The sequence below is a fragment of the Eumetopias jubatus genome, unplaced genomic scaffold (genome assembly GCF_037043125.1).
Source record: "Eumetopias jubatus isolate StellerSeaLion01/CBP00866 unplaced genomic scaffold, mEumJub1_p1.0 scaffold_6, whole genome shotgun sequence".
In the NCBI taxonomy this organism is placed as follows: Eukaryota; Metazoa; Chordata; class Mammalia; order Carnivora; family Otariidae; genus Eumetopias; species Eumetopias jubatus.
The window spans coordinates 53,945,070-53,956,563 of NW_028274812.1; the positions used below are offsets into that span (position 1 = coordinate 53,945,070).

The 11,494-nt window shown below is 50.3% G+C and overlaps 1 protein-coding gene across 1 annotated transcript in view; it reads left to right on the forward strand.

The window, feature by feature from the left end:
* The window catches only part of BEND3 (BEN domain containing 3), a 31,084-nt gene extending 21,490 nt beyond the window's left edge, over window positions 1–9,594 (forward strand). Inside the window, exon 4 of the mRNA XM_028104203.2 lies at window positions 7,149–9,594. Coding sequence (XP_027960004.1) covers window positions 7,149–9,395 — 2,247 coding nt within the window. The 3' untranslated portion in view covers window positions 9,396–9,594. The remainder of the gene's footprint in view (window positions 1–7,148) is intronic.
* The last annotated feature ends 1,900 nt before the right edge of the window (window positions 9,595–11,494 follow it).

Here is an 11,494-nt window from a genome sequence, read left to right on the forward strand (position 1 = left end):
GAATGGAAATGTCATCTCACTCAGTGCAAACATGGTGAATACCTCCTCGGTGTCAGTGGCTCTGGTACCAGCTGGAGAGTCACAATAATTTCCGTGACAACCATAGCACAATAGGTCCTGTGCCATTCCCATTTTAACGAGGCTCAGAGAAGTTAGTGCTCCCGAGCCTGCTCAGTTTGAGACTGTGCAGTTAAACACCGTGCTGGTGGTCCTGAGGGCTGCAGGGGGCGTTTGTAAGAGGTGGAGAGAAGTCTTCGAAGCTGTCCTGCCCTGACAGTTCTCCATCTCTTCTGGCTTCTCTCTTCTCCACTGTAATGGCTTTATTACCCAGATTCTTACTTCTCCAGGCATCACCACAATTTCTTCATCCATTAACAGTGTAAGGATGACCCAAAGGGTGAAAGCCATGAGGTCAGAGACTGTCTAGCTCCTTCCCTGGGTCCCCAGAGCCTTGCACAGAGCCTGCCAGATGTGAGGCATTCCGTACAGTTTGTTCATGGGCTCTGTTTGGTAGAGAGCCCTTCCAGACCTTATTGCTAACGGTTATCTGGTCATTTGATGATGGTGATGATGGAGAGAAACATTCTGTTGAGAATGAAGAAGGTAAGCACCGTGTCTGCCTTGATTACTGATGAGGGAGCAGGAGGCAGAGGCATGCCAGCCCCCCCGGAGCCGACTCACAGCGTCTGCCCTTGATGCCACATTAATTCTCCACCGTCTACTCTCTGGAAGGCGTGCTGCTTTCTTGGTGTTCCAGTTTGCTGCCTCTCTGGGCACCATTTAGCCACTCATCATTTGTCGAACTGCATTCAGTGACTGCTGGGATTTGGAGTCGCGAGGAGGATGTTTAATGCTTGAAGCATTCCCCATGGTGACCCAGTCCGTGGGATGTAGCTGGGCACGGACCTGTGGAATCTCCTCTAAGTGGTCTCCTTACCCTGACTGGTAGCCCCACAGCAACCTCTTTGTGTCCACATTCCCCAGCGAGAGAGGCGGGCATTCCCTCTTGAGTCTGAGGATGCTAGCCGGAGAAGGAAATGCCTGGCCGAACCCAGGAAGGAGGCTGGCAGTGCTGGCCTGAGCTCTGCAGCAGCGTTCCCATGTGGCTGGAAGATGAGCCTCGGAGAACTGGCAGTAGTGTCAGCCAGACACCCAGTGCCAAGGAGCACAGATTTAAAGATTTCATGATACTCCTAGACAGCTGAGCAGAGATTTTATCAGCAGCAGCAAATGCAACCAGCCGGTTGTCACCTTGCCAGAGTTGGTGCAGTTAATTGGGGCGCCAAGTTGACAGGACACCAGTGTGGGGCTATCTAAGAACCTGCTCTTTGGTGCACGTGTTGTGTTGTTTGTTGAATTGTGTATCTAAGACCTCTGGGAGTGAGGAATGTTGCCCTCTACTGGGACGCTAACTTAATTTTTTATTCGAGCAAGTTAGCCAAAAATGTTTCTATTTGGTGGCAGTGTTTCTAACATGCTTAGTAGAAATTGAAATATTTTTATTAATGATCCTGAACAGTGAGAGTTATAGAGGGGATTTCCAATTCTCATATACCTTGGCCTTCTGCCTGCTGTAGGAACGTGGGGGAGTGCAATGACTTCTCTGTTACTGGTATTCAGACAATTCACCCAGAACATGTTCCCTGGACTTATTCTCTATACTGGGTATTAATTAGGGCAGACCCCTCTCTAGAACGCAGTACTTTTTGCTGCATTGCATGTGAGTTTCTGGTTACCTCTGCACAGAATCTTATTTTATGATGTGGAATCACTTGTAAAGCAAAGACCCTTGTTCTAAAAAGACTCCTAATGTATTTATGATCTTTTTTTTAATGATTGCCGTTAGAAACTCAAATTCCTCTATATTGGTAAAACCTCATGGTAATCTCATGATCCACAGGACTTGCAAAATTATTTTGGTGTAATTGAACTTAATGGTGAATGAGTTGCTAAAATTTAATTTACAGCCTACAGGAATTAGCAAATAAGGCACTTTGAATTTATTAGGGCAGTGCTTTTCTTTTTTTCTTTTTAAAAAGATTTTATTTATTTATTTGACAGAGTGAGAGAGAGCAAGCATGAGTTGGGGGAGGGCAGAGGGAGAGGGAGAAGCAGACTCCCCACTGAGCAGGGAGCCCGAGCAGGGAGCCCGATATGGGGCTCGATCCCAGGATACTGGGATCATGACCAGAGCCAAAAGCAGAAGCTTAACCGACTGAACCACCCAGGCGCCCCTAGGGCAGTGCTTTGCAGCAGTGACCCACAGTTATAAATCCACCTGATGGTGAACTACAGCTCACATATATGGATTTGCATGCAGACAAAGAGAAACAAAACAAAACTTTCCCAAATTTACTTACCACATGCAGTGCACCCTGATATTTTATATTCTCTCGTTTTCCCTCCTCCCTGCCTTTTTTCCTTCTTCTGCCTTTCCTTCTTTCTTTCTTCTTATGCTGCTTAGGACCCACCAAATCAACTTCATTTACTAATGGGTCACGATCCATAGCTCCAAACATACCATGTTGGGGTAAAGATTTTCATCTCCATCCCTTCTTTTCTCTAAGTTTCTGATGTGTGTGTGTGTGTTGTCCTCCCTGCCTCCCTCCCTTCATAATCCTCTGCTTTCTGCCAGATAGCAGAACAAAAGAACTGTAAAGATCTTAAAACCCCACCTTCGGCTCAGTTGTCCAGTACTCCTCCCCTGCCCCCAGCCTTCAGGGCAAACAGACCTCTAAGAAGTGCCTTCTATGAGTGACTTACCCTGATGCATTGCAGGGAAGTCCTCCTCTTGTTTACTGGCTGAAAGTAATCTTTACAACTAGTTTAATAAAAGGCCCCCTTGTATTACCTCTGCTCTTGGCTTGGAAATAGCATTGCTTAATAATTATATTCTAACTGAATATTTATTAAGCACTTACTATGATTCAGACAGGGCTCAGTGCTTTCTGCACATTATCTCATTAAGTCTTCATAACTACCCTGTGAGACCTACCATTATTTATCCGTGAGTTTCTAGAAGCCGAGGCATGAAAAATCATTTGATTTTGGCCAAGGTCACAGAAGACAGCCTGAGCTGAGATCTTATCCACGCTTTTATACCTCTCTACAGACATGTTATTCATAAAGCTAGTGGCCTTTCCGAACGGCTCCTTTTTCTGAAGCATAGATTTGAGAATGGCAGAACACCTTGCCCTGCTTTAACCATCCATGCGTCTGGCTGACACACATTCATTGAGCAATTCTGTGTCCCAGGCACTGTGCAAGGTACTGGGTGGGGGTAGACTCAGGAATGACCTGCTCCCATCATGGGAACAGTCATACAGTGTGATGAGGATGCGACGAGGCTCCAGGCAGCTGGGTGAGGAGACCCCAGGAGAGAGAGGGTCAGGTGGCAGGCCATTCGTGGTAGGCTTCTCCCACGCCAGCGGGGCCCTGGTCCTCTGTCCTTGAGAAGCATGGGGTGCGTAGGAGGAGGGCCAGGTGCCTCTGAATCGTCATCAGCTTATACAAACAAACCCTGAAGAAAGTATTGGCCAGCTCCATGGGATCATTAAAGCACTTCTAAGAATTCCTCTATCTTCAGGTTCTTACAGAATAAAGTAGCTTTTCTTTAGCGTGGTTGTTATCAACAGGGAGGCAGGAGAAAAATTAACCTCTATGTGAGTCAGATTATTCCATTATCTAAAAGAGAGGGTCCAGGAAGTAATTCATTAATTTAAAATATGAAATGAAGTATAACATGTGGGTGGTTGAGAAAGATCAAAGTCTTATATGTTTGTGTGGCCTCATGCTCTGTTTTCACCTAGACGTACATATTACTCACCTGCCATTAAAAATCTAGCTTCTTGAGCTTGTCTTTTCTCCCTACCCTTTTTAGGCTACAAGAGAAAACACGTCGTACTGTTTTGTGCTGGCATTAGTTATCTGAAGACTTACAAGTGACATTGAACCTGCCTTCAGACATTGAACTGAGAGCAGACACAGTCTTCCAGGCATTGGCCACTGAGAGAGGACCCATAGCACCTGGGAGCTTGTTAGAAAGGCAGGCCCAGGGGCACCAGGCTGGCTCAGTCAGAAGAGCCTGCAACTCTTGATCTCAGGGTCATGAGTTTGAACCCCACATTGGTTGTTGAGATTACTAAAAAAAAAATAAACTTAAAAAAAGAAAGAAAAGAAATGCAGGTGCAGGGACCAGAATCTGCATTCTAACAAGATCCCAGGTGATTCATATGTATATTAGAGTTTCAGAAGTACTGTCCTTGGCCACCTTACACCAACCATATTTTCCCCAGGTGTGGAAGCATCCAAAGGATGCACTTTGTTCTTACCAATTCTGCAGTTGCCCAGGGCACACACCTGTCAGTAAAAGCAAATACTTTGTGCTTCAGCCCTGTGTGTTCATTCCCCTGACACCCACCAGTGCTCACCAGTTAGCTCTTCTGCTTAATTAAACCCTCAAAAATATATTCCAATAAGTTCTTGGGTCAAGTTTAACATTTGTCAAAACCAGCTTTAGGAAGTTGGGACTGAAATACAATGAATGGCACAGTATTTAAAGTGTACCATTTCATAAATTCTGACATCTGTGTATATCAGTGAGGCCATCACCACGATCAAGATAATAAACATGGGGCGCTTGGGTGGTTCAGTCGATAAGCGCCTGCCTTCGGCTCAGGTCATGATCCCAGGGTCCTGGGATGGAGCCCCGCATCAGGCTCCCTGCTTGGCCTGAAGCCTGCTTCTCCTTTTCCTACTCCCCCTGCTTGTGTTCCCTCTCTCGCTGTCTCTCTGTCAAATAAATAAATAAATAAAATCTTTAAAAAAAAATAATAAACATGAGTCACCAAGTACCGTAAAGTTTCCATGTGCCCCTTTGTGTCCTTCCTCCACCACCAGGTAACCCCACTATTGATAAGTTTGTATTTTCTAGAATTTTATATGAATGGAATCCTACAGTATGGCCTCTTTTTTGTTTGTCTGGCTTCTTTTAGCATAATTATTTTTAGACTCCTCATGAGTACTGTGTGTATCAGTTCTATTGCTGAGTAGTATTCCATTATATGCATATAAGACAGTTTGTATACTTGCTGATAACATTTTGGGTTGTTTCCACCTTTGGCTAAAGTTGGGGGCTACCATGAGCATTTGTGTATAAGTCTTTGTATGATCATGTTCTTTCAATTTGCTTGGTAAGCAAATATCTAAGAATGGAATACCAGGATTATATGGTCTGTGTATATTTGGCTTTTTAAGAAACTACCAGCTGTGGGATGCCTGGGTGGCTCAGTCGGGTTAAGCATCTGCCTTCGGCTCAGGTCATGATCCCAGGGTCCTGGGATCGAGTCCTGCATCGGACTCCTTGCTCAGCAGGGGGCCTGCTTCTCCCTTCGCTGCTCTTCCTGCTTGTGCTCTCTCTCACTATGTCAAATAAATAAATAAAATCTTAAAAAAAAAAAAAAAGAAACTAGCAGCTGTTTTCCAAAGTAGTTACACCATTTTATATCCCCACCAGCAGTGTGTGAGAGTGTCGATGGCCTTCACATCTTCAACACTGGGTATTGTCTTTTTGTTTGTACCCATTCTGGTAGGGATGATGAGGTATCTCTCAGTGGGCTTTAATTTGCAGGTTACTAATAAGCATCTTATATATATATAATTTATTTATTTTGACAGAGAGGGAGAGAGAGAGAGAGAGAGAGCGAGCGAGCGAGCACAAGCAGGGGGAGCAGCTGGCAGAGGGAGGAGAAGCAGACTTCCCGCTGAGCAGGGAGCCCGATGTGGGACTCGATCCCAGGATCCTGGGATCATGACCTGAGCTGAAGGCGGACGCTTAACCGACTAAGCCACCCCGGTGCCCCTATCTATTTTTTTCTCATGGATTATGCTTGTGGTGTCATATCTAAGAAATATTTGCCTAAACCAAGGTCATAAGGGATTTCTCTTATGTTTTCTTCTAGAAGTGTTAGAATTTTAAGTTAGGTTTTATATTTATGTGCACAATCCATTGAGTTAATTTCTTTATATGGTACACATAGGATGGAAATTTTTGTTGTTTGGTTTTGCACATGTATATCCAGTTTTTCCAGCATCATTTGTGGAAAAGATGATCTTTTCTCCATTGAATTGCCTTTGAGGCTGTGTTGAAAATCACTTGTCCATATGTACATAAATAAGCCTCTTGAAATGCTCAGGGCCTGGCAACAGGGGAAACCACTGGTGAAAGCAGTGGTTCTCAGATGGCCAAGGTTGATTGCTATCTGATGGTGGAGCTGGGACTCAAGCTTCGGGGTCTTTAAAGGGGATCTTGAGCTTGCCGTGGGAGTCCAGCAGAGTGGACTTGCAGAGTGTGTGTGCCATCCTTGGGTGAGCTGAGGAGATAGTCCCTGAAATGAGTTTGGTAGAGTTCAATTCCCTCCCTGTCCTTTGTTGGGCAAGGCTGAGAGTGCATGGCAAGTACCCTTGTAGATGCAAAGGAGAGGTATGAATAACATTACATCCAGTGGCTGCCTTCAGACACTGGGGCGTAATTGTCTCCTGCAGCTCTTTGAGAAACCTGGGGCCCCCCATACCTCATGCAGTCTACAGTTGCATGGGCTCTGGGATGTTCTGGGCCAGCCTTTTTCCAGTCTGAGATAAGTCACTCCGGGCAGTGGTAGGGGTGCAGCAGACTCCTGTTCTGTGCTCACCACTGTGCGCCTCAGGAGCTGCCTGGTCTCCTCGAGGCTGCAGACTGGCAGACACACTGCTGTCTTCCAGAGCTGCTGTGGGCAGGACTCCCGATCCCCGTCTGAGATCAGCCAGAGGCCCAGGTCAGTGAGGTGCCGTGCCCGGGGCAGGGCCACTGCAGGGGCTTCTCCCGCTGTGTGGTCTCTCTGGCGTCTCCAGCCGGGTGGTTGTCCTGCAAGAAGGGGGAGCCTTCTCGAAGGTCGGGCCGAGCCTCGCTCAGGGAGGAGGAGGAGGGAGCTGTTGTGGCGCCGGCATGTAGGTTTGGGTCAGCTGTCCGTTCATGGTGGGGCAGAGTGACTCCGGGGAGAGGGAAGCGGCTCCTCACACACCTCCGAGGTGGACCGTGGCACCACCGTGTGATTCAGACCCATGTGTAGTGTAGTGAATCCGAGGAGCCTAACACACTGTTTATTTTCCAGGCCCTCCTAGCAGGCATGCGGAACCGGGAGAACAGCTCGCCCTGCCAGGGCAATGGGGAGCAGGCCAGCAGGGGCAAGAGCCTGGGCTCGGCGTGGCCCGGCGAGGAGGAGCCCTGCAACGACGTGAGCACGCCGTCCTACAAGAAGCCTCTGTATGGCATCTCGCACAAGATCATGGAGAAGAAGAACCCTCCCGCCGGCGACGTGCTCAGCACGTACGAGCTCTTCGACAAGGCCAACTCCAGCAACAGCCCATCGCCGCTGCGGCTCCTGAACGAGCCACAGAAGCGGGACTGCGGCAATGCCGCAGCGGCCACCGACGCTGACCCCAACATCTACTTTCTGATCCAGAAGATGTTCTACATGCTCAACACGCTCTCTTCCAACATGTCGCAGCTGCACAGCAAGGTGGACCTGCTCTCCCTGGAGGTGAGCCGCATCAAGAAGCAGGTGAGCCCCACCGAGATGGTGGCCAAATTCCAGCCACCCCCCGAGTACCAGCTCACGGCGGCAGAGCTCAAGCAGATCGTGGACCAGAGCCTGTCGGGCGGCGACCTGGCCTGCCGCCTGCTGGTGCAGCTCTTCCCCGAGCTCTTCAGTGACGTGGACTTCTCGCGCGGCTGCAGTGCGTGCGGCTTCGCGGCCAAGCGGAAGCTGGAGTCGCTGCACCTGCAGCTCATCCGCAACTACGTGGAGGTCTACTACCCCTCAGTGAAGGACACGGCCGTGTGGCAGGCCGAGTGTCTGCCCCAGCTGAATGACTTCTTCAGCCGCTTCTGGGCCCAGCGGGAGATGGAGGACAGCCAGCCCGGCGGCCAGGTGGCCGGCTTCTTCGAGGCCGAGCAGGTAGACGCCAGCCACTTCCTGGACAGCAAGGACCAGGAGGAGGCCCTGTCCCTGGACCGGAGCAGCACCATCGCCTCAGACCACGTGGTGGACACGCAGGACCTCACTGAGTTCCTGGACGAAGCGTCGTCCCCCGGCGAGTTCGCCGTCTTCCTCCTGCACCGGCTCTTCCCCGAGCTCTTCGACCACCGGAAGCTGGGCGAGCAGTACAGCTGCTACGGGGATGGCGGGAAGCAGGGGCTGGACCCGCAGCGGCTGCAGATCATCCGCAACTACACAGAGATCTACTTCCCCGACATGCAGGAGGAGGAGGCCTGGCTGCAGCAGTGCGCCCAGCGCCTCAACGACGAGCTCGAGGGCCTGGCGCTGGACGGCGGCAGCGAGGGCGAGGCCGCGCGCGACGACTGCTACGACTCCTCCAGCCTGCCCGACGACGTCTCCGTGGTCAAGGTGGAAGACAGCTTTGAGGGCGAGCGGCCGGGCCGGCGCTCCAAGAAGATCTGGCTGGTGCCCATCGACTTCGACAAGCTGGAGATCCCGCAGCCTGACTTCGAGGTGCCGGGCGCCGACTGCCTGCTGAGCAAGGAGCAGCTGCGCAGCATCTACGAGAGCAGCCTGTCCATCGGCAACTTCGCCTCGCGCCTGCTGGTGCACCTCTTCCCCGAGCTCTTCACGCCCGAGAACCTGCGCAAGCAGTACAACTGCAGCGGCTCCCTGGGCAAGAAGCAGCTGGACCCGTCCCGCATCAGGCTCATCCGCCACTACGTGCAGCTGCTCTACCCGCGCGCCAAGAACGACCGCGTCTGGACGCTGGAGTTTGTGGGCAAGCTGGACGAGCGCTGCCGGCGCCGGGACACGGAGCAGCGGCGCTCCTACCAGCAGCAGCGCAAGGTCCACGTGCCGGGCCCCGAGTGCCGGGACCTGACGAGCTATGCAGTCAACCCCGAGAGGTTCCGAGAGGAATTCGAGGGGCCCCCGCTGCCCCCCGAAAGAAGCAGCAAGGACTTCTGCAAGATCCCCCTGGACGAGCTGGTGGTTCCCTCGCCCGACTTCCCGGTGCCTTCGCCGTACCTGCTGTCGGACAAGGAGGTGCGCGAGATCGTGCAGCAGAGCCTCTCGGTGGGCAACTTCGCTGCCCGGCTCCTGGTCAGGCTCTTCCCAGAACTCTTCACCGCCGAGAACCTCCGGCTGCAGTACAACCACTCGGGCGCCTGCAACAAGAAGCAGCTGGACCCCACGCGGCTGAGGCTCATCCGGCATTACGTGGAGGCCGTGTACCCGGTGGAGAAGATGGAGGAGGTGTGGCACTACGAGTGTATCCCGAGCATCGACGAGCGGTGCCGCCGCCCCAACAGGAAAAAATGCGACATCCTGAAGAAGGCCAAGAAGGTGGAGAAGTGATGGGCGCGCCGGGGACAGCGTTCTGGTGGAGCGCGCCAGCGGGATCCACAGACACGCACCTTATGTCGGTGGGGAGTGGCTCACTGCATTTGCACACGTCGACACCACCCAGCCACAGGAGAGAAGCCTTGCGTTTGGTCTCTCCCACTCACGACTTTCAGTCCCGTGTCCAAGGGGTGCAGCCAGAGTCCGGGAGAGCGCAGCCGTGAGAGCAGAGAGTCCTCAGGAGTAGGGCATTCTGTCCTTAGCTGTGTCCTCTCCCCCCCCCCCCCCGCAATTTCAGATGCATATTCAGCAGCTCTCTTGTTCCTCTTCCCACATTTTACATCTTCCATTTTTATCCATTTGTTTTTAATTAAAAAGAAACCCTTTTTTTTAAAAGAAAATCATTGGGCTCTTTGGGGGCCATTTTACTTAGAAAAACTATCTTTTAAATATTTGAGATGAAGTACTGTAAGATGACTTCAGTTGCTGGGATTTTTTTCTTTTTTAAGATGGTTTCAGATTTATGAAATTTTTAGAAATGCCATGTTCTTGCATGATGGCTAATAATAGCTTCAGGTGACATAGAGACCAGTTTTACTTACCTTGTCTTTTACATCTGACTTTGGAAGAGTCAAGATGCCCCTTGGATGGCAGCAGAGGGGATGGAGTAGTGGGACCTCCTTCCCACATGGTTGCATCCTCCCGTCCGCTGTGGTGCCGAGGAAGGGGCCTACCCACGACCTGGCCTGTTCGTAGTTGCCATGTCAGTAGAATGCTGTGCTCACTCTCTGTAGACGAGAACACTGGATGATGATGATGATGATGATGATGATGATGATGATGATATGAATGTAGATAGACGTGGAAACACGTATACAATGTCATTTTGAGCTGTGTCCTTCCACTGCCCCCGTCCCTCTCTACACAAGGATGCTGTTTGGAGGGGCAGACACATTTCCTTGGAAAATAGTGTGTGTGAATATTTGGCTTCTTGTTTGATTTAAGGATGGGCCCCTCTGAGCTCACCAAAGCTGTTTACTTTCCATGTGTGTATTTGTGCAAAAACCCCAGTTCTGGGAGCTGTCTGATGGCTTCACCACACCTCAGTGTGAGCCCCTCCCGTCAGTAGCACATCCTTGTTCCTCAGGGCAAGCCCAGGCCTCGGGCCCTCTTGGGGATACCTGGCATTGGAAGGTCACAGGTCATTCATTGCGGCTCCCCCGTCCCTTCCCAGAGTCCACTCAGCTGTCCCCTCAGACCCCCTTGAAGCTTTGCTGCCCTACATCTGGCCAGTCCTTGGCCTCGGAGTAAGACATCTCTTCTTCCCTCACTGGTTGGGAAGGTCAAACTGCTCCAGGCCAGTGGCATACTCTCCAGGACATCCAGTCAGGAAATTCCCCAGCAGGTAAAGTCCTGAAAAACAATACTTTTACCTACCTGACTTTGGGGTCGAAAGCCCTAAGAGGGAAAGGAAATGGTATAACCCAAACGGAGTATATCATACCAGAAACTTGGAAAATGAACTGAATCACACAGGGTGGTCCTAAAACCCTTGTGGAATGTTGCAGAGTTAATAACCTGGTGGCTTAATGTTTGCTACCTTAAAATGCAGAAATAATAGAAACAATCTGTGAATTTTCTTTATACAACTGATAAAAAGACTGCAGTTCTGGTGGCTATATGACATAATTTTGCCTGCACCCCAGAGGGCTTTTTATTTTTTTCTTTTTAATGACTGGATTTTGAGCAATGTAAAGTTGCCAATCTAACTTTAGTAAATTTGCTTTTACATGTCATTTACAGATTATTTCTGTTGAAGCTGCAGACCTAAATTATTGAAATTTAGAATTGCACAGGGACTTAATGACTCTCTCACATACACCCACAGCCACCCACGTGTGCACACACATTTCTTACTGAAAAACTTCAGTGGGATGAAGGGGACCTACATGAATAATGAGCTCAACCTCTTTGTGCCTAGGAAAGAAGGGACTAGAGCAGCCAGGAAACTCACTTTCTCCCCCTCACGTGGGCCTTTCTCTACGCCTTAGTCTCTCCAGCACAGAAGCGCATGCGCACGCCCTACCCAAAGATGGCAGCGGCACTATCGCCCG